The following is a 24,019-nucleotide window of genomic DNA, read 5'->3' as shown; positions in this document are numbered from 1 at the left end:
TTGCATTAATTTTTTACTCTGGGCCCTTGTCATAACCATAATCTGTTCACTCATATTTTTTAATTCGTCTGATGTTATTGTTATCCTACTTAAAGCGTCTGCTACTACGTTAGTTTTTCTTTTTATGTATATTATTTTATAGTCATATTCCTCTAACTGCAATCTAAATTTTACTAATCTGCTGGACGGGTCTTTCATACTGAAAAGATAGAGAAGTGGTCTGTGGTCTGTTAATATTGTAAAGCGTCGTCCAAACAAATATGGTCTAAAATAGCGTACACTCCATGTGATTGCCAAAAGTTCTTTCTGAATAATGGGATAATTTAATTCTGATTTATTTAGGGGTCTACTGGCATATGCTATAGGCCTTTTGTCTTTATTACATAGCACGGAACCGATCGACTTTGCTGACGCATCTGTTTGTAAGATAAATTCGTTTTCTATGGAAAAATCGGGATATTGTAAGATTGGTGGTGTTATTAGTTTTTCTTTTAGTATGTTAAACGCCGTATCGCACTCGTCGGTCCACTGAAATATTACGTTTTTTCTACATAACTTGTTTAATGGTAATGTTATCTCCGCGAAATTAGGGATAAATTTCCTATAGTAATTGCAAAAAGCTACGAAACGCCTAACTTCGTCACTATTCGTAGGTGTTGGGTAATTTTGTAATACTTTTGTTTTTTGTGGATCTGGTAACACACCTTCTGCCGATACAACATGACCCAAGTAAAGTAATTCTTTTTTTAGAAAATCACATTTTTGAGGATTTATTTTCAAGTTAACTTTACGCAACCTCTCTAAGACATCAATTAAGTTTTTATTATGTTGATTCATATTTCTTCCAAAAATAACTAAATCGTCCATGTAAACAAAACATTTCTCGTACGAGAGACCTGACATTGCTATTGACATTACACGGGAAAATGCACTACCACTAATTTTCAAACCCATGGGGAGCCTTTTCATTCGAAATTGACCTTGACTTGTTGAAAACGAAGTGATATTTCTACTATCTTCATCCAGAGATGTTTGGTAATATGATTGTTGTAAATCAAGGTGACTAAAGTATATTGCGCCTGACAAAGAATCTAGAATTTCGACAATATTCGGAAGAGGGAATTTATCGTCTTGAATAACGTTATTTACTTTACGGTAATCGATAACTAATCTCCATTTTTTTGTGTTATCATCTGATTTTTTCGGTACTAAAAGTATGGGACTGTTCCAATCGCTATTTGATTCCTCAATTATATCGTCTTTAATCATTTGTTCAACTTGTTTATTTACTTCCGATTTCATTGCTGCTGGTAATCTATAAGGCTTTGTATATATAGGTTTAGTATTTGGTTTCACGGTAATACTTTGGCTCAATATATTGGACGTTCCTAATTTATCCCCTTCTAAGTAAAAGACATCGGCGTATTTGGCACATATTGACTCGATAAGTCTACGGTCTGTATCGTTTAGATGGTCTAATTTTAAAGACGGTAATAATTTTTTAACTCGATCTACTCCGTTGTCGGTTTTGTGAAAGTTGCAAATGTTATAATTATTTAAATTTTCTAATTTAGGTAGAAACATGGGTAATTGGACGTCATGGTCACTTGTATTTAAAATTCGTACCGGTATTCTATTTTGTTTAACTTTAACTATACTTCCGGCTAAAAATATATTTTCGGCTAATTTTTCAGAATTTATAACGTAATCCTTTCCCAAGTCAAGAGATTTTACTTTAATTAAATGTAATGATTCACTTCTCGCTGGTAGTGATAAACAAGTTCCGTTATTGCTACTTCTCTGAATTCGTAACACGTATCTCTCGTTCCCATCGTGTAACGTGAGTTCGTCCGTCATTAAGTCTATAATTGCGTTATATCTTCGCATGAAGTCGAGTCCGAGAATGCCATCCGCGTGACAAGGCATATCCTCATCCTGTAATATATGAAACCTATGCGTAAGCGATATCGTATTACTGTATTCTAAAGTCACGTCTGTCACATGTTTACTTGTAATTTTTCCACCTACGCCTGAAATTATAGTACCTTTTTCGTATGTCGGAGATTCTATGGGAACCTTGCTACGTTGTAAAATAGATATACTTGCACCATTGTCAATCATAAGGATAATATTTTGTCCACCTACTGAAACTCTAACATAGTCTAGTCCGTCACATATAGTCAAAACTTTATGCTCGAAAAAACTGCATCTGTGAAGGTTCTTCACTCACCGTGTTGCGTGAGGTCTGCGGCTCGTGTGTATATGTATACACATTTCCTCGACGGCCGCGGTTCCTTTGTGTACCACGTCCTCTAAAATTTGTACGCTGTCCGCGTCCCCTATAAAAATTATTAGTGGGTACAGTACCTCTGCTCATCGGGTAGCTCGGTACCCAATGATTGCGGTAGGCTCTGGCTCGAGGCTGGTAGGCATGTCCGCGCCAACCATAACGCTGGGGTTGCTGGAAACCTCTTCTGGTCATGTTCATGACCACAGGCTCGGGCTGCGGTCGCGCCAGCTCCTCGTCTTGAGCAGCTCTGACGGCTTCCTTCAATTCTGTGTACTCCCGGGCAGCTAGAATTGTACTTAATCGGCGGTTTCGCAAACCGTCTGTAAACTTTTTGATAGCCAAGGACTCATTTATCGGTCTAAGGACATCGCAAGCTTCCGATTTCCCGTCAGCTTGTGCTATTGTTAGGCCGATAAACAATTCCTCTAGTTTATCGCCGTATTGGCTAATTGACATTTCTCTTTGTGAAATGTTGTTTAATTGTATTAGCAAAGAATTTGCGGATTTCTTAGGTAGCAAATATTTTTTTATATCGGCTACTAGCTGGGTAGCGGTGTCATATGTCGGTTTTAGCTTCAATTGCGCGATTTTATTAAGTCGGGTTTTTAAAACAAAAGAAATCAGCAACTTCTTTTCGCTACTATCTGTTAACATGCCATCTAACATTTCAATTCCCGCTATCATCCTTTCGACAGTTTCCTCCTTATCATCTAAAATTGGAATTAAGCTATTAGCTTCCCTAATTTCAAATTGTTTCGCCATTTTAGCTGGTTTTTCGGACACGCTTTCTATTATTTTATACTTTAAAATTCTATCGTAAACTTCTTCTATTTTCTCACACAATAATTCCGAAAACAAACATTCCTTTGACAGGTCATTTACATTAACAGAAACAACTAACTGCTTATAGTCCTCATATATTAATTGCGCTTCAGAAAATTTTATTAATCCTACTTCTTGTTGCCTTCTACACTCGCCTAATTTCCGCAGGTCAACTCTAAGTTTTTCTAACTTTTCATATATATTATTTAATTTTAAATCCATACCTTTAACAACACACTTTGACGCACTGAAATTTTAACGCTTTTCACTTCACACACGCGTATCGCGTAAAGCTCCTTGCTCCTTCCTTCGCCTCCGATCCTTGGTGCCTAGACATCTTCTTCGGTGACTTTGGCCGGGGCTGCCCGCCTTCCAGACAGCCTGGTCTGCATCCTGCTCCAGAATTCGCGTCGCACCTCTTTTCTGACACAATTCGCTTGTGCTTTTCTCGCCAACACGCATAGTCCGCAGCAGAAAATCAGCGCTATTATGACAAATAGGATGCTCACTAGTATATTATTGATTCTGGTGTGTTCATTTGAGCTCGTTGCATAGTTGCTCCCAATTGCATTCTGTGTGATGATGAACTCCCTTTCTTCCTGTTTACTGTACTGGTGCCCCATTTTCACTTTCACTTAATTTATAAACTGTCCGAAAATTCACTGATTTAAAAGTTCATCGCTCGGTCGGTACGCGCTCGCTCCGCGGTCGGTCGTTGTTTATATGATATCCGATATCATCGCGCGCCGAGGTACGTCGAGGCCACGGTCAACGGTCGCCATGAGGTATGGTGGACAGTTGGAATAAAAGGCGTGAGTCTAGCTCGATGGTTATAATCAGACTGACTAAACTAACTTACATGTTCTCTCTACATCTAGTTACATACACGTATAGTATATGCACACCTCAATATATATATTATGTCTATGGTGGCAACAGTGACAGCTCGCTGAGACACCGTCTTTATATATTATAAGTCTATGATCCGACCCTTCACTCCGGATCCGGATTCCGGTTCATGATTTGACAGGTTAGAAGAGGTACCGTTATGATAACTTTTTACTTCTTCTTAAGTTTGTACTCGGTCGTGTTACTGAAATTCTATTTGTTAATACATACTGTACGTAAGAAGTTAAATCTACCAACGATAGTGAACCTACTTCTGTGTCGGTCTGTGCTTAAAAACAGTTTTCTGTACAACAAACATTTTGTTTTAGTTATCACTAGTGACCCGCCCCGCTTCGCACGGGTAACTCAAAACCTTAACAAATTATACACCTAAACCTTCCTTAAGAATTACTCTATTGATAGGTGAAAACCGCATGAAAATACGTTTAGGAGTTTTTGGGTTTATCGCCAACATACATACAAACAGAGCGGCGGGGGACTTTAAAAGGTGTACTGTCTGTACTGATTAAGTGGTGGTGTTGAAAAGTGTTTCTTTTTTTACAGTTAACTTATCCTGCACGAACTAAAATAAAATGCCATTCTTTAGTGGACGCTGTTTGAGCACAGCCAAGTTGGTCGGCAAGACTGCTGTAATTACGGGATGTAGTTCCGGAATTGGTAAAGAGACTGCTTTAGACTTTTATAAAAGAGGTATGTTATCGTTTATCAGAAATAAGGTGGCCATCTGACCGGGTTCGCCAGGATTTGTCATAGTTTGGCATTCGTTCGGAAGGGGTTCTTGGTTTTTAAAAGCGTCCAGTTAGTGAGTGATTAGGAATGAGGTTGGTTTGGAAACCCCCTATAAACAATTATATTATTGCAATAGAAATATTTTCCTATGATGCTTTAAAAACATTATTGGTCTGATAAGTTTTTGAATAATTTGTCTGGTGCTGGCTACTTTAGTGATGACAATTGGCAGCCTTAATTAAAAATCATCTTACTCTAGGTTTCCATTCCATTACAAATGTAATGTTTCTAATTCCAGGAGCAAGAGTAATTATGGCTTGTCGTGATTTAGAAAAGGCAGCAGCTGTCAAAGCTGAAATAGAGGAAAAATGCAAGCATGTTGCAGAGACAGGAAAGCTGGTACTTGTAAAATGTGATCTAGCTTCTATGAAGTCTGTCAGAGAATGTGCTCAAACAATATTAGATACTGAACAACAGATTAAAATCTTAGTTAATAATGCGGGAGTCATGATGTGCCCTAAGAGCTACACAGAAGATGGGTTTGAAATGCAGTTTGGGACTAACCACTTGGCACACTTCTTGTTGACTATGCTCCTTCTGCCCCGCATAAGGAACAGCACTCCAGCAAGGATTGTTACTGTCTCCTCGGCAGCCCACACCAGTAAGTGTAGCTAAGACAGGTGTCTTCAAAAGAAAATACTTTATATACAATTTCTGGTTCATGATTGTTAATGTTGCAATCTATTTGATTTTTTTTAGGATATGATATCAAGTTTGATGACTTAAATTATAAAAATCGGTCATACAGCCCTGCAGAAGCTTATTCTCAAAGCAAGCTAGCTAATGTTTTGTTCTCGAAGGAACTGGCTTCTAAATTGAAGGTAAATCAATAGTTATTAGTTAAATGTGTAATTAATAACCCCCTTATTCATAAAACTTTAGCGGGGCCTGTTTTAGTTAAATTATGTTTTATCCCTTTCTTACAAATACATAAGTCAAAATGACAGAGAAATAATTATTAGCTAATTGAAGCTTGTAGCTTTTTTATGAATAGGGGTAAGTATTTATTCTGGTGTATTAATTAGGGTTTAACCTGTTCATTTTGCAGGAACATAACATTGATGGTATACATACATACAGTTTGCATCCAGGTGTAATAAAAACTGAATTGGGTAGACATTTGGATGACAGCTTGTTTTGGGGAGCGCGGCGACTAATTGGCATAATGTTTATGCCATTCCTTAAGTCTCCTGAACTTGGTGCTCAAACAACCATATATTGTTCTGTTGATGAAAAATGTGCAGATGAAACTGGCTTATATTACAGGTAATATAAAGAGTTACTTGTTAACTTACACTTTCTTACAGTTGATGTTAAAGATACTTTTGATTTGAAACTTCCTCCTTTGTAATAATGTGAAAAACGTAAAGTGGTGGGAGCGCTGTGCCAAGGTACCCAGTATTCCGCAGATATGCTGAAAAGTGGTATTGTGCCTATTTGAATCCACAAAGAGCAATACATTCAGAGCATATTGAGTGCAAAAATTAAACGCTTTTAAGTGGATCATAACTTCGTTTGCAATAAATCCCGTAAGCATCAAACTTTCAGAGCAAAAATGAATCTTACATGACACAATCCTTTACAATACAACTTTTAGAGTATGCTAGATACGATATAATATACATATGTGCGTGTGATATACAGGGTGATTCAGGAGACGTGAGCAGGACTAAGACTGCGCCTTTTGTAAATTATAAGCAACTGTTTCGTATCAGTATTAGTGAGATTAACGTTAATTTTCTACTCGTGTTGAAAAAAAAAAAAAATTATTTACGACATGCATGGTCACCCTAAAATTAGAATACTAAACTACTGATATTCTGTGTCAAATTGAATGTCATCACTGTCATCACGGTCTGTGCCTCTACCATCAGTTGGCAGAGTATTTTTCACTTACTTTCAGTGAATAAACGTGCCGTGAGTCACATTTTACGTTTCTTTACGGTCTTATGTACCTAACTTCACTCCAACGATGCTGTCCTTTTCTAAGTATACTAAAAAACAGAGCAAGAGTTATATTGGAGCTTTATACAGCGCCTCTAGGATTCACCTAAAGAACTAAATAACAAAATTGACACATTTTCTCACGTCTACGTAATTTACTATCTATGCATCTCGCTCTCGCATATTAGTGCAAGTGAGATGCACAGAAAGTAATGTTACATATACTGATGGTAGCCGTGAATATAGAGGGTAGAGGTAAGGAGAATCCTTTATGACTTTATGAGAAAACTCCTTTATGGGAGAATATTTGCAATAATTGGGCACGCTGTCAGCTATTATAATTTTTCTAATCTCTCCAGAGTAGCGAAAAAAAGAAAACCCATAAACCTAGTTTTCCATTGTATCAATACCGTACTAAAAATCATGGAGAATGGAAGATACTCGTATTTACAAGCGGAAAAACGTTTTCTCTTTTTGTATGGACGATTACGTAGTATACTTCCCTCTTAAGGTTTTTGACGGACACTTTTTCATTATTAATTACATGGAGATTGTTTTCCTTACCTCTACCATCCATTAAGAGCATTTAGAAGGGAGATGTCATCGCTGTCATTTTCTTTACAAAACAGTCTGCCGATTTTTGCGGGGGAGGGAACGTCAAATGTATTGCTATTTCTACATGATTTGTACGTAACGTACAAATAGCCATGTCAGTCCATACAAAAGTTTGCATAATTGTGCAAGTTTTTCGGCAGAGGGGTAAGTAATAATGTCAACAAAAAAATAAAGAGTATACCTACGAGACTACTACGACCATGATATTTGATTTATTCGGTTGTCAATATAAAACAAATGTAGGTGTTCTTTCTTCTCGTATGAGACGCCATTACTATGTAGTCTTGCTTGAGATTAATAAACATTACCTATATGGTGTTAAAACAAGCTTTTCTTTCCTGCTTGGAACCCTAATCCTAAATCCTAACAGTAAGCACTCAATGGCCACTCCAGTTATTAAATGCTCTAAAACCATTTTTGTCACTTTGTTACTGACTCAACCTTCATTCTACAATTTTTTAATGATTTGACGTTGCCATAGTTACGAAAATAATAAACACATCAATGTTAGTAAACAATGTATAAATTAAAATATATTGTATTCAAGACAAAAATTGCAAAATATGATAATTACGTAAACATCATTAATAATCGAGTTAAAATTATGACTTTGCGTGTTAAAAAATAGGAAGCAAAGTATACGGCGCGATTATACAGGCTACTTTTGGCTACATATTTATTACCTATGATGAAAATAGTACACACATGAGAAGAAATCTTAAAATTTTAAAATAGGTATGTATTATAATGGTCCGCTTCAGTCCGCATCATGACAGCGGCCGTCTCCTACTGCTAAGTAACATTATCTAATAGAGTGTGCGGAAAGAGAAGAGTCGTGAAATTTAGGGGAGCCCATACATTATACCTACGACTCTTCTCTTTCCGCACAGACCCTACGTATGACCTTAATAGCGATCTTAATTTTAGAGTACCTATATGATCTCGAGTATATTTCAGTGCCAAGCGCCCCATTTCCAATACAAAATGAACCCACGCAGCGGGTTTTTGGCAATAAATGTGTTTAAATCATATTTAAATTTTCAGATTTATTTTATTTAAGGTAATAATGCTTAATAAAATACGTAGCAATTCTTGTGTAAATATTACAATAGGTCTTGCGGTATGTTCTTACTATGTGTTATGTGCACCCAGCAACAAAAACAGCAACATGTCTATGTACCGCTCCTTGTATTAAGCTTTAATTCTTAATACATATGTAACTTCTACAATTTCTACATGCATACGCATGCATACATGATGCAGTCCGGGTTTTCATGGAAATGTTGTTTTCAATCAGCTTCTTGCTTAAAACCAAAAACTGATTTTCGCAAATGTAGCAGTAGAAATAGGAAAATATGATGTCAAGTATAACTCATTACCTTTGTACTAAATCAGCCTTTTATCGAACTATTAATTGATTTATCCCTTAAAGTTTTGCTTGAAGTTCACATACTGTTATAAATATATACATATTACGTTGAAAATTGCATTAATATTCGTGAAAAATCTGCGTATTTGTTGTTTACAAGTTGACAGAAATGTCACGCTGGAAACGCACGTATTTGTCCATAACATCTGTCACGTTTACTCGCGTAAAGTATTTACGCAGAATAATTCTGGCTCAGTTTTCATTATATAATTAGAAAGAGAGCGTTTTAGGTGTGAAGTTAGGCAAGTATGGAAAACTCGCGTAAAAACGTTTGTAACTCATGGTACCAATTGAAATTTTTAGTTCATTACGTGACCGGTAGAGGCACTGTACAATTACTCCATACATTTTCCTTAACTTTCTCACTATCGACTGTCATTCACGGAACTCATAGTAGAGCTGCTGGTTACTTTTGAAAACTCGTATCTCACTCAAGTTTGACAGTGTATTTCTTCGTAATCAAATGCTGTCATTACGGTTTAAGAGGTTTTATGGTTATTAATTGGGTCTTGTAGGGTAACCATGATTGTAGAGAAATAAATTTGCCCTCACCAAAAAGTTAAAAAATAGGAAAAATTGTGGTTGTTTCACCTAAATACGACGGTGATCGGTCAATTATCAGTTACTGAGTGTGCAGGATTAGTCCTGCTCACGTCTCATGAATCACCCTGTATATATCGCTGCCCCAATATTACAGGGTTCTATGTTACATTTTCAAGATAGTTGAAATTCGACTTAAAGTCACTATGACAATGTTCAAATTTAAGTTTGATAAAAGTGAAACATAGAACCCTGTAATATTGGGCCTGCGATATGTGTATATATGTGCTTTTGTTGTTCCAGTGATTGTGTTGTTAAAACTCCAGCCAGGAAGGCTCTAAACGAGGAATATGCTAAGAAACTGTGGGAAGTTTCGATGGATCTTGTTGGACTAAAGAATTACAACCCGTTTACAGCTGAGGACTGTGCACCAAAGCAGAATTAGACCAAAACTTGAAGATACTAATATGGTGGTGGGTGCTTGGAGTTGTGTTGCGCATATACACTTTCAGGCATTATCCTAACAAAGGATTATATTATTAAGATTTTTACTAAATTAGTCTTAACTAAGTGATTAAGTTTGAACTCAGGCAAAATACAGTTTTCGCCTAGGAAAACCAGTTTGGCCCGTAATCGGATTAGGCTGGTAACATATCTGTTTTTGATTATTTTTGAAGTGAATACGGCGGCAATTTGGTAATCGAAAAATTAGACTTGATAATACAATTTAAAGAAAGCATCACGTAAGTCAAGTATCGTTACGTTACGGGCATGTACAGACGGATGTGGACTGCATCCCGATTGCAACTTGCATGGGAACTGTACGCCGACGTTGCGGCATAGGTAATACTCCTAGGATTATTTGTGGAAAAACCTGAATAAAACGCACAATTTAATTTTTTATATCATCATCTTCCTCGCATTGTGTGGGCATTTTGCCACGGCTCATGGGAGCCTGGCAAAAAATACCTTGGCTGGCTGGCCTGGGGATGTGTAAAATACAATTTTATTTTCGTATTGTAGTTGAAAGGCATTAGAACTAAAGGTACTTTTTAGGGTTCCGTAGCCAAATGGCAAAAAACGGAACCCTTATAGATTCGTCATGTCTGTCTGTCTGTCTGTCCATCCGTATGTCACAGCCACTTTGTTCCGAAACTATAAGCACTATACTGTTGAAACTTGGTAAGTAGATGTATTCTGTGAACCGCATTAAGATTTTCATACAAAAATAGAAAAAAAACAATAAATTTTTAGGGTTTCCCATACATAGAACTGAAACTCAAAATTTTTTTTTTCATTTAACCCATACGTGTGGGGTATCTGTGGATAGGTCTTCAAAAATGATATTGAGGTTTCTAATATCATTTTCTTCTAAACTGAATAGTTTGCGCGAGAGACACTTCCAAAGTTGTAAAATGTGTCCCCCCCCCCCTGTAACTTCTAAAATAAGAGTATGATAAAACTAAAAAAAATATATGATGTACTTACATTACCATGCAAACTTCCACCGAAAATTGGTTTGAACAAGATTTGGTAAGTAGTTTTTTTTTAATACGTCATGTGATGTACTTACATTACCATGCAAACTTCCACCGAAAATTGGTTTGAACAAGATTTGGTAAGTAGTTTTTTTTTAATACGTCATAGTAAACCGCAATTTTATTGTGTTACTTGCTGTTACGGAACCCTTCATGGGCGAGTCCGACTCGCACTTGGCCGCTTTTTTAGGTTCCGCACCTCAAAAGGAATAAAACATAACCCTTATTGGGATCACTCGTGCGTCTGTCTGTCCGTCTGTCACAGCCTATTTTTTCGGAAACTACTGGATCAATTAAGTTTAAATTTGGTACACATATGTAAATTTGTGAATTAATCTTTATTTTGAAAGCTACATACATTATTGGTTAGTGGTACACATTACACACATTAGTGGTACATTCAAAATCAATCTTAATATATCTACTTAACAATTTACATATACCCTAAACCCAACCCAAGATTATTTAGTGACCCAAAGATGAATATGTAATGTAAACAAATGAATTTTAAACATGGGGGGTAAATGAGAAAGTTAAAAAATAAAGCTTTCTAAACTATATCGTGTTATAAGTATGTATATCAAATGAAAGAACTCATCTTGAGAATTTCAAATATAAGTTTTTTATAATTTTAAAATACATAGGATAAAAGTGATTTAAGAAAATAGCCAAAAATTACCTTCTCCCCGCCTCCCTTATCTCCGAAACTACTGGGTCTAAAATTTGGAAAAAAATACGCAAAATAGTTCTTTACCTACAGATGACAGAAAACCCTTTTAGAAATGTGCAGTCAAGCGTGAGTCGGACTTAATATACAAAACCCTTGAAACGCGAGTTCGACTCGCACTTGGCCGGTTTTTATATTATTATTTATTAGATATGATATACCTAATACAGTGAAACCTGGATAAGTGAGATCTCAAGGGACGAGCAAATTTGTCTCACTTAAAGAGGTTTCCCACTTACCCAGGCTCCCAGTTAGCCAGGTACAAATAAATTTCTGTCTCATTTACAGAGGGTTCCATTAATAGAGGTGAGAATAGAGTATATATCAGTTATAGAGGTGGTTATTAAGGTAATTAGTAATTAGGTATCTTTAAAAAATAAATAAGGTAAAAATAATCCTTGTCCCTAAATATTTTTTAAGTCTGTTTATATAATTCTTTGAATTTATTTTGAATGATTCTCCAAAGGATAGATATTTCAACATTAAATTTAATTTGATACGGACTTTATTGCGTATTAGAAATTCAATAAATGAAAATTTATTTTTTCGTGTTACTTATCAAAATTTCAGCTTTCGTTTCGGTAGTTTTAACTACTTACATAAATTAACTAAATCAAAGTTTGAAGTTGTTTAGACACAATTAGGCAAATGCGGAATTTGTGGATAGACTAAGAGTTAGTAAGAATACGGAAATTGTTTAATGAAGTCCAAGTTAGAGAGGTCATAGATTGACGTTATCTCAGATACAGAAGTCAATTCCCTATAAAATTCTAAAAAACAATTAGGAAAATGTAATCTTATAAATATAGTCTCAGTAAAAGAGGTAAAATACACTCTCTGTCTCAGTTATAGAGGTAAATGTGACTATAAAATCACAACAACAAATCCCAGTTATAGAGGTTCGTTTTATCTCAGTTACAGAGGTAATTCAGTGCTAAAGTGTCGGGACCGCACCATGAGTCCCAGCTATAGAGGTTTCTCACTTATCCAGGTCCCACTTAACCAGGTTTCACTGTACATGTTATTTTGATTTGATGTTTAACTTTTGTATAAAATATAGTTAACAACAGTGATTTTTATTTCTAGTATTCTCCAATATAAGAGCATTCCCTTACAAGCCTACTACGAGCCCCTACCCATTACGATATTCCTATAACCTACGTTTTAAAGTAGTATTACTAACGTAATTTTTTTGATTTATTTATATAGAATTTTTACATTTAAGTCATGGCCTATATTTGGGAGGTCAGGCTCTAAGAAAAATCTTCAAAAGTTAAAGTTGGCTCTTGATAGCATTTATCTTCAATTGTATATCGTTATCCTACATAATACTTATGTATTAATTATTCTTTGATCCGATATCAGTATATTAATTTTTAGGTATTGGAGTTTTTATCGCTGAGTGGGTAAACGTTAGCGAGCTATGGAGTCGACATTACTTACTCATATTCATAATCATTTATTTAATTAGTGATTTCAATTTCCATGTGCCAAAATTAAATTCACATATTTTAAATCATGCCGCGTTATCATACCTGTTTATTAGGGTTTAAGTCTTTATGGGAATTTATTTCCCAAAATGATTTTGGACTTTATATCCAAGTGATATAGTTCAATTTAGCGTAATATTTCTTAACACCCTTCTGATTTCTAAAACTTTCAGTTTTGCACCTAGATTTTGCCACGGCATAGCCACGGGTCATAGGAGCCAAGTTCCGCTTTGGCAACTAATCCCAGGAATTGGTGTAGGGAAGTACCTCCGGGTTTTTACGAAAGGGACTGCCAAAGGTACAATAATATATGTAGGTTTAGTCAGAGACTGCCATCTGTCAAAATTTAGGCTTATTGGGATTAATGGGATTAGTCCAATGGTTTTCTCACGATGTTCTTTACCGAAAAGCGACTGGTAAATATGAAATGACATTTCGTCACCATTTCGTACATGGCCGGGTACTGATGAACCCGCAGCTTTTAAATTGAAATTTGCACGCCCTTACTGCTATTCTACCAAAGGTACCAAAGTAATTAAATTAATATTCCGCACTAAAGAATTTTTTGTAAGTTCCATCAATACCGTACCTTAGTGAGTATTGTATTCTTTGTACCTTACTAAGGGATACTAAGATACTAGATTATATAACGTAATTTTTGGAACATGAACTATGTTGGGGTTCGCTTCATCCTTCCCTTCACAAAACGCCTTCTTTTTGCCCTATTGTAGGTCTCTTCGTAGATTGTTATTGCATTGCGTCGTGCATCACTTTTGTTTGATACACTGTGGAAAGAGAGGCAACCAGCGCAACTCGATTAACAACCAAAGATATAAATAAATTATTCCGAACGAACGCTTTCTAGCTGTCAGTCTGGCTAATATCCGAATTCCGAACGCTCCCTTATAGCTCGATATCAATACAGTATCTGTCAAATTTGCAAAGCAAATAAAGCAATGAGAATGCAATGCAATATCCAAATAACTATTGAAATCTTGGTTTAAATTGAGATCAAGTAACAATTGCAGGATAAAGAAATAAAAAGTGTTTTTTTAAAGAATTATGGTTTAATGACTGATCATTACTTCGACCGGGACAGACGGTATTATAAAATTCATGACCTTATTGATGTTTTTATTAATATCATTTTAGTGATTCGCGAACTTGATTATTAGTGTTTACGTAATGGAGTACGACAATGAGGAGAATACTTGGCGGCGACCCTCCGCGCAGAAGGTGGACCGGTCGAAGTGCAATCAGATACCGAAGCGGTCGACCACGGTGGCCGTGGTGGTGCTGGGGCTGGCCGTGATGAGCTGCCTGCTCGGCTACTGCGTGCTCAGCGAGACGCTGCCCTACGAGTCGAGGACTTTACGACTTGTCATTATTGTAAGATATGTATATTCATATTCTATGTGAAATGTTATTAGATAAGAAATCTCTCTGTCACTAGGGTTTTGATTAAAAATCAGGGAATGTAGCTATTCATGTGTGTTATTCAGATGTTTATCTAATAACAATAATATTACGCATCTACACAATTGTATAAAAATAGTTTGCCTATTGTAATGGTTATGTTTGATAAATGATGTTTCTTTACAGTTTTTTCGCCATGGAGCTAGGACCCCAAATTCAAGTTATAAGACTGACCCTTTCAAAGCATACCAATGGCCAGAAGGCTTGGGAGGTCTTACCAATGTAAGCATCACATATGTACATAATTTTAATAGATTAGTAAATTGCACCATAACTCTTATAGTAGTGATTTTCTTGGCTAGAATACTAGGTAAATACTTTTTACAGACTGGGAAGCTTCAATTGTATGAGTTGGGAAAGAAGTACCGCAGTTATTATGCTAATTTTATTGATGAAGAATACTATGAAAAGGATGTGCAAGTGCAAAGCAGTGACAAGTCTAGGTGTCTGATGAGCGCTGCCACATTCCTGGCCGGCCTGTACCCTCCAGCTGAGCGACAGGTCTGGAACCCCGAGCTGCTGTGGCAACCTATCCCCATTCACTCCTTACCAACACATTTGGATAATGTAAGTCATATTCAAATTCACCCTTCATAACACTATTATCTGCTACATTCTTAACGGTTGATGATTTATGTCTCTTTCAGATTGTTGCTAGTACTAAGCCTTGCAAAGTTTGGAAAGCTATGTATGAAGAATTACTTGAGAAATCTAATAAAGATGCAAAATACACTAAACTGTTTGAATACTTGAGCAATCACACAGCCCAAGATATGCACAGTGTGTTGGAAGTTGATTTTCTGTACAGCACCTTCCTGTCACAGCAAGAGGCCGGGCTCAAGATTCCTGAGTGGACTAAAAACTATTTCCCAAATCAAATGAGGTCTGCATTCATGAACAGTCTGGCCCTGCTGTCCTATAACCACACTTTACAGAGATTCAAAGTAGGTAAGCAACCATAATCATTAATCACTAAACTTTATCTTAGTTTGTTTACATTTTACATTGAGGTTATCATACAGTATGAAATAACTTCATTATGGTTACATAATATCTCGAATATGTACCTAGTAAATTACTTGGTTTAACTCAATTGTTTACACATATTTATAAATAATAGAGCATTTAAAGCTGAGGTCTTCTCCAGCTCAATCTGACTTTGAGCATATTTTTAGGGTTCCATACCCCAAAGGGTAAAACGGGACCCTATTACTAAGACTCTGCTGTCCGTCCGTCCGTCTGTCACCAGGCTGTATCTCACGAACCGTGGTACCTAGACAGTTGAAATTTTCACAGATGATGTATTTCTGTTGCCGCTATAACAACAAATACTAAAAACAGAATAAAATAAAGATTTAAGTGGGGCTCCCATACAACAAACGTGATTTTTGACCGAAGTTAAGCAACGTCGGGCGGGGTCAGTACTTGGATGGGATGGGTGACCGTTTTTTTGTTTTTGCTTTTTTTTGCATTATGGTACGGAACCCTTCGTGCGCGAGTCCGACTCGCACTTGCCCGGTTTTTTTTTAAATATATGTGCAAAACAGCTGTAAAAATCTATGTAAAAAAGTGTCTGAGGTTGAGGCGAAAATGGGCCACTTGATATTGTATTTTCCTTGAAGGTCCGCTGTTGAATGAGATGCGAGAGAACTTAGAAAAGTGCGTGAGCTACAGCGGCGAGGGCCCCTCGCCGCGTTCGTTGCTGGTGTACTCGGGGCACGACGTGAACGTGGTGGCGCTGTGGCGCGCACTCAACTACACCGAGGACCTCGAGCCGGAGTACGGCGCCAGCCTCGTCTTCGAGCTGCACGAGGAACTCGATCAAGGCTTCTTTGTCAAGGTCAATCATCTATTCACTTCCACTAATGTTATGAATATAATGCTGGACTACACAGAGAACCATAAAGGGTTGCATTTCGTAGCATTTCCTCGCGAGGCGGCTCGTTGTGTGTGAACCCGCCTAATCTTATTTGCCATTATTACATGTGATAAGGCAATTATGACAAATGACAATTATGGCATAAGCATGAAATTATGATAAACGAAATTATGACATTTGATCATTATGGCAAATGAAATTAGTGTAAGTGACATGAGGAAAATGAGGGTATCACACACTTAATTATTCTCTTAACAGCAAAGTAATGTTTATATTATTTTAACACCTAGCAGACCATGCTCTGCTATCTGTTATAGTTTCTTTCCGATCGACCTGCAGGAATGCTAATTCGGTCTTAATATTTACAAAGTATTGGTTTCACTTCACCAGGTGTTTTATCGCAACAATACGAAGATAGAAGTACCAATGGAGTTAAAACTGTCGTTCTGCGAGGAGCCGTGCCGCTACACCGACTTCCTGCAGTACATCGACACGCTCATCCCCGAGGACTGGGATGCCGAGTGCCAGAACACCCCACACTGAACTCGTCCCTCGACTGCCGCGCGAGACTGCCTCTTGGTGAATATTCTGCGTTTTTACGCCGTTTTTTCGTCATTGTCGTCTCAGCGAGTATTGTTAGAAGAGATCAGGGATGTTGCGGATGTAGATTTTATGACATCCGCGGATGCGGATATTTAAAGCCTAATATCCGCGGATGCGGATGTCCAGATTTTAGTACTCGGTATCGATTTTATGCGGATGCGGATGCAGATGCGGATGTTGAAAATAATGCGGATGTTCCGCGAATGCGGATGCGAATATTCGCAACATCCCTGGAAGAGATGATGCTCAGAGCTCAAAGTTAACTTTTTGTGTAAACATAACATGTTTGGATCTACAAACTTTTTTGATAGGTGAGCCATCGCCAAGCCTCGCGCTTTGGCACCGAATGATATGGAATTTGGCACCTTTCGCGGGCTGACATACCATACCCTCACTTGACAACTGAAATTCAGTAATTACATACTACCACAAATTCAGAGCCATATTGCACCGTACTAGTATGGTTACCAGTACAAGGTTTATTTTTGTTTAATTATTTTTATAGATGGTCAAGCAAATCTTGTCAGTAGAAAAAGCCCCAAATTCAAATTTTCTATGAGACGCTATACCTTCGCGCCTACATTTTTCAAATTTGCCGCCTTTTTCTACTGACAAGATCTGCTTGACCAAGTATATGTAATCAGTAAGTTTTGGTTGTCACCTGGCGATACCTACTTTTATGGCTCCTCTACACTTATCGGCGATTACAGACGATTACGGGCGGCCACGATAGTGTAGAGGGCATACTACTTGGCAGTACCTACTCGCCAGTCATCGTCTATCATCGCCAATGATCGCCTGCGGCCCGTGACTTGTCGGTCTTTTGGGCGCGCTGCAAAGGAAATCGCCGGGTGGTTGCGGTGACGTGCCCACACGATCGCCGATCATTCATTCGCCGTCCGACAGACACGTTGCACTTGTGCGTGCGAAAACTCAACACGCACACACAAGTTTAATAAATAAAATACATAATGTATATGTATGTTAGTCTGTAAGGTATTTGTAATACCTTGTTGTCTGATAATTTTTTTAAATAAAATAGAATAAATAAATATAAACAGAATCTCCATTCTTTCTCTAACAAAAAGTATACTTAAAAGCGATAGAGAGGCAAATAGTTTTTCAAATTGCGGAGTTCGCCTGTTTTGCATTCAGTCGACTTTAAATATAAAAATGATTCCAAAAAATATGCTCCTTTAGTAAATCAATTTCTTTTCCTCCATCAATTTTTCATAACTTCTCGTTGAACTACATTAACATAATGGTGGTATGATGCTGACTATTAAATAAATATGTAGTTGCAGAAGCAACACACCCCACGTCCATCTGATCTCGACGCTTGGCGTTCAACAAACTACTGCAGTAGGCGATCGTGTGGATGCTTGCACGATGATCTTGCCGATTATAGACGATGACACGATCAACGACCACTGCAGATAGTGTAGAGGAGCCATTACAGACGTTACTAATGCTAGCAAGTATAGGTACCTGCTAGCATTACTACACTACAACTACCATACAACTACACGGTACTAGGGTAACCAAGTAGAGTAGATAACCTCGTGTTACTTAATGAAGTATTTCTTAATCGAAATGTCGGAAATCAAATTGTGGTGTCATAATATTAAATTACACCGACTTTTTATGTGATAGATATTAGACCCACTCCATCAGACATTCATATTATTTATGTTATGACAGTAATTTCAGTACTATCCAGAGGCTTTTTAGTTTTAACAATAATCATTTCATTTAAATATATGTACTCGTATGTATTATATATTACTTTTATATTATTATATATCCGATGCATATAATACTTTCAAATTTGTTATAAAACGCTCATACAATACGAATAAATATAATGTTATAAATCACTAGCCAAATAAAGGATTCATTCCTCTAGGAATACCTGACCTATCTAAACCGGTCAGATGCCTTAAGAATTGGCTTCATTAAAGCTAATGCAGACGGCCTGCGCCGCTGTCTCCCGGCAGTTTTGGGGTCCTAATATCATGCCCAAAAACATACTAAAAATTGGTGGCGTTTACCGGCCCTGAACTATCTCTTCTACAGTTTCCCACAAGAGACTGCGTTTCTCATCATTATTCATTGTTGTACAGGTTTTAGATGGCGTTACGCTTAATATTTTATCGCTGTCTATTTAAACTCTCTCAGTGAGCTCATTAAATGTTGTCAGATGCGCGATATACAATAAGTAGAGAAATAAATAAGCTTAGTATGCTCACTCCATAGATCAGTTTCCTTATTTAATAAATAATAAGTTGCATATAGTAAAACGTATTATTAATAAGTTTATACATACTTATTAAGCTTAAATCTTATCACAAATATGTTTTCGTAAAGCTCGCTTAAACTTATTATAAATGGGTATTTTATCCATGTATGTATGTAACTATGCAGTGAGCACTAAGCTTATTACTTGTTTATGGAACTAGTGACCATTGGTAGATATAGTATAAATGTGTCGACGACAAACGTTATTCAGACTTCAAATATTATTTACTTGACTTTGGTTATACCTAGTAGGTAGTTCACCAAACGGAAAACAAAAATTGCCATTCGGGGGAAATAATTCGTGTTAAAGCGTTTTTGGCATCGTTGTTGGGAATGGTGTATTAGAAGAAGAAACTAAATATTATCCAGGACGCTAATATTGCTCAAAACTAATATAATACGTGATGATAGCCAACCTCCGGCTGGAGACGGCACCATAAGAAGAAGAAGAATATAATACGAGTACATCACTTTTATTTTATTAGTATAGAATATAAACATCACTTAAAAGGTGTGCCCATCTTGATGTCAAGCCGCCTCCAGACTATGTGCGTGAATCGCGGCGCGACGTCGCGGAGCGAACATATCGCGAAGTTGATGTATGACTCCACACTCGCACACTTCACGGCGATTTCGCAGTTTGGTTTGCGCGATTGAGCTGTTTTTCCATTTTGATTTCTTGTGAAACCGTAAACTATAGCTGCTTAATGTAATATAATCATAATATAATTAATATTTATCTGGCCACAGAAGAGCCATAATAGTGTGTAATGTGGAGTCTTGCAAGTTCGCGCTTCGCGTCTCCTTTGACGCGGGCCGAAATACCGACAAAAAACGGAGAACAAGGCGCGAAGACGTGAACAATCTGCGAAATCGACGCCACACTTGCGTTCGCGGCTTCGCCCGCGATTCACGCGCATAGTCTGGAGGAGGCTTCAAGTGCAATATAAACTGTATAAAATTTCCTACAACATAGACATACAGGATGTCCCAAAAATATCACGTCAAATTTGACATTATAGGTAGGACAGCGTAGTATTAAAAATTCAATGAAAAAACAGCCTGCATAGTTATACCTCGTGAATTAACTTTGAGGGCTTTCCAAGTGAATCCGGCACCGTCACTTAACCGTCAATGACAAAAAGAGCAAAATTAATAAAAACCTAAATCGGTTATAATAATTTATAAAACCGTTACTGTGGTCATGTTAAGCTGGTTTGGATGATCCTCTTAGGGTGTCCTGCCTCCAGTGTCAGCTTTACGTGCTATTTTTGCTGTCGGAAATATTATACAGATTATTTACGTGTTTTTTGCTATGCGAATTATTTACGCAACCTTTAAACCCTCCCCCGTTAATTCACCCCCACCCTTCGGTACTTTTAGTATGATGTTTTATACACCATTCCCTACAACTATGCCAAAATACACTTAAACACGAATTATTTTACCCATTTTTCCTTCATTTGGTGGCCTATAGTATGTATAAGTGTTACCTATACTAATAATGTAATACTTATAACAATTTGTGCCAAGAGGCAATTCCTTTAACTTACTCTTAGAGACTCGCTTGTAAAGGGGCATCTAGGTATTATGTGATATGCACACGTCGGGGTTTTCGGTGCGGGAATGTTTTATAAATACACGAAATCATTCCCGCACCGAAAACCCCAATGTATGGTGATGTTATATCGTAGCCAACTTTTAGAAATACAGTGAAACCTGGATAAGTGGGATCTCAAGGGACGAGCAAATTTGTCTCACTTAAAGAGGTTTTCCACTTACCCAGGCTCCCAGTTAGCCAGGTACAAATACATTTCTGTCTCATTTACAGAGGGTTCCATTAATAGAGGTGAGAATAGAGTATATTTCAGTTATAGAGGTGGTTAATAAGGTATTTAGTAATTATATTTAAACATAAATAAGGTAAAATAATCCTTGTCCCTAAATAATGTTTAAGTCTGTTTATATATTTCTTTGAATTTATTTTGAATGATTCTCCAAAGGATAGATATTTCAAAATTAAATTTAATTTAATACGGACTTAACTACGTATTAGAAATGTAATAAATGAAAATTTATTTTTTCGTGTTACTTATCAAAATTTCAGCTTTCGTTTCGATAGTTTTACCTACTTACATAAAATAACTAAATCAAACTTGAAGTTGTTTAGACACAATAAGGCAAATGCGGAATTTGTGGATAGACTAAGAGTTAGTAAGAATACGGAAATTGTTCAATGAAGTCCAAGTTAGAGAGTTCATAGATTGACGTTATCTCAGATACAGAAGTCAATTCCCTATAAATTTCTAAAAAAACAATTAGGAAAATGTAATCTTATAAATATAGTCTCAGTAAAAGAGGTAAAATACATTCTCTGTCTCAATTATAGAGGTAAATGTGACTATAAAATCACAACAACGAATCCCAGTTACAGAGGTTCGTTTTATCTCAGTAACAGAGGTAATTCAGTGCTAAAGTGTCGGGACCGCACCATGAGTCCCAGCTATAGAGGTTTCTCACTTATCCAGGTCCCACTTAACCAGGTTTCACTGTACCTCGTTTTTAATTCGAATGACTATATAAATCTATCACTGTGCAAAGTTTCATATATGTATTAAAATTGGTACTTACCTACTAATTATCTCGACAGAAAATAATTTTTCGCCTATAATATTCAGTTGACTCTGTATGCTTTCAGACACTGAGCAGTTGTACCACTCTCGAGAACGGCACAACTGTACCTGGGCCTGGCACAAATTGCGTCAGTGATTTCATAAAGTGGTTAATTAACGTAAATTAACTTAAGGGAGATATATCGCGGATTGCGGAACGGTAGCGATCCAAAGACATAGAAAATACTATTTTTAGTGATGTGTTCCCCCTAAATACTTTTTTGGTTGCTACCGCTCTGCAATCTACCAACGAAGTGTGGCAGTTGATTTTCATTATGCCCTATACGAGTGTGGTGCGACATTTAGGGACCGTCGCGTCGCTGGCTATCGATATCCATTATAAAATGGATTAGCAAGTTTACACTTTTAGTTAACGGATTTATAATCACGTTTGTACGTTTGTATTTTTAATAGCTCTGTATCTATTCCCCTAAGAACAAGGCAGCTAAAAGAAAAGTTGAAGATGAGTTGATTGGTTACTCATGATAATCTCTCATTTCCAATATTCCACCCTTAATGCAAACAAGAGATTTAGGTCATATACATAGAAGGCAAATAACCGCACACCGATTCTAATTTGTTAAAGAACTGTCAACCGTTATATGAGTCGTATCATAATTACGTTTCTGTAAGTACAAATTTCTCTTGTATGCACTTATAGGATTATTTTTTCTTTTTGGTTGCTTCTAAAAATGTATGTAGTTAAATTATTGACCTTATGAATTTGTAGTACCTTCTTAACGCATTCACTGCCAACAACTCGCTAAGCGGGCGCTCAGTACGTAATCACATTTCGCTACATACGACGAGTTTTCACACGTTATCGGCTACGCTCATAGCACTCGCTGGCACTGAATGTGTTAAAATAGTTTGCCTTGTACAGTATTCCTTGTGAGCATCCCTCTTATATTTACCATATAAGTATCGACGATTTTCATTATACAGCATTTTACTATATGTATACCTAGTTGCGAATTGGTTCCCCTTGTAAGCGAAACTACTTGTCTTTGTAGTTTAAGAGTTATACGTTATACTCTTATTGTTACCATCTCCAGCCATCATCATTGGTCAAATATTTGTATTGATATACCTAATAGTTAGTCAATAACAGCCAATCTTAGGCTACATTGTTGTTTTTGTATTGTGATTGTTATAAATATATCTTTATATTTTATGTGGACAAAGATGTAATAATTTCTCTACCCTTTACCATTATTTTTACCTCTGCCAGGCTTGCCTTTTATAAGGACCTGCGCACCTGTCCTATAAGACAGAGATTTGTGCGATCACCTATTATAGGTTATGGACCTTTTATAAAAATGATAAGCACGAAATCAGGTATAGCCCCTCATAGCGATGTTGGTAAGCGTTAACTCGCTTACAGAGCACTGATGAAAAGCTCGACATTGATCAATTTAAATAATAAATAAATATTAGGGGTCATCTTACACAGATCAATCTAGCCCCAAACTAAGCAAACTTGTACTATAGGTGTTAGGCGACGATATACATACATACATAGAAAACACCCATGCCTTAGGAACAAATATCGGTGCTCATCACACAAATATATGCCCTTCGGGATTCGAAGCCATGAGTCCCATGACCATATCGGCTTCACAGGCAGGGGTCACTACCCACTAGGCCAGACCGGTCATCATATAAACAAATACATGTGTTACTCCTCGATTCAATGTAAGTAATCGATTCCGGCAAGTTAGAATAAAGAAAACCGCCGATGTTAAGTCAGCAAGCGTAAAATTACCTAGGGTAAAGAAAAAGCAATCAGTAGTGTACTTTAAAATTTATTATTATTAGTTATGCACTCCTGTGTTAATTACTCATCAGTAAAAAAATATACAAAAAAAGTGCAATAATATACATATATGTGTTACAATTTAGGTAGATACTTTGTATAACTACGTACCTAAGTAATTCCTTACAGCTACTGGACGGCACAAGGATATGGAATGTCAACTTAAAACTAAAACATATACT

General features: G+C 36.8%; 2 protein-coding genes across 6 annotated transcripts; both read left to right on the top strand.

Annotated features, from left to right (window-relative positions):
• The first annotated feature begins 4,152 nt into the window (after positions 1-4,152).
• On the top strand, positions 4,153-12,638 carry LOC134678252 (retinol dehydrogenase 13-like). Of its 4 annotated transcripts, none has more exons than XR_010100166.1 (7): positions 4,153-4,282; positions 4,565-4,711; positions 5,049-5,411; positions 5,510-5,631; positions 5,859-6,076; positions 9,642-10,395; positions 11,067-12,638. XR_010100166.1 is itself a non-coding variant. In XM_063536724.1 (6 exons), the coding sequence occupies exons 2-6, from the start codon at positions 4,594-4,596 to the stop codon at positions 9,781-9,783; spliced, it is 963 nt and encodes a 320-aa protein (XP_063392794.1). In that variant the 5' UTR covers positions 4,153-4,361; positions 4,565-4,593; the 3' UTR covers positions 9,784-10,898. The 4 variants fall into 4 exon arrangements, 1 of the variants encoding a protein (XP_063392794.1); XR_010100165.1 differs by having other exon boundaries at positions 4,153-4,361; XR_010100167.1 differs by having other exon boundaries at positions 4,208-4,232.
• A 1,376-nt stretch (positions 12,639-14,014) lies between these two features.
• Positions 14,015-23,205, top strand: LOC134679477 (lysosomal acid phosphatase-like). 2 transcript variants are annotated; one of them, XM_063538405.1, is made up of 7 exons: positions 14,024-14,482; positions 14,696-14,791; positions 14,897-15,136; positions 15,217-15,517; positions 16,192-16,409; positions 16,839-17,027; positions 22,048-23,205. In XM_063538405.1, the coding sequence occupies exons 1-6, from the start codon at positions 14,279-14,281 to the stop codon at positions 16,989-16,991; spliced, it is 1,212 nt and encodes a 403-aa protein (XP_063394475.1). In that variant the 5' UTR covers positions 14,024-14,278; the 3' UTR covers positions 16,992-17,027; positions 22,048-23,205. The 2 variants fall into 2 exon arrangements, with proteins under 2 accessions (XP_063394474.1, XP_063394475.1); XM_063538404.1 differs by lacking the exons at positions 16,192-16,409; positions 22,048-23,205 and having other exon boundaries at positions 14,015-14,482; positions 16,839-17,850.
• Positions 23,206-24,019: the final 814 nt, after the last annotated feature.

Source organism: Cydia fagiglandana, chromosome Z (assembly GCF_963556715.1).
Source record: "Cydia fagiglandana chromosome Z, ilCydFagi1.1, whole genome shotgun sequence".
Classification (NCBI taxonomy): Eukaryota; Metazoa; Arthropoda; class Insecta; order Lepidoptera; family Tortricidae; genus Cydia; species Cydia fagiglandana.
This window is presented reverse-complemented; position numbering and strand designations above follow the sequence as displayed.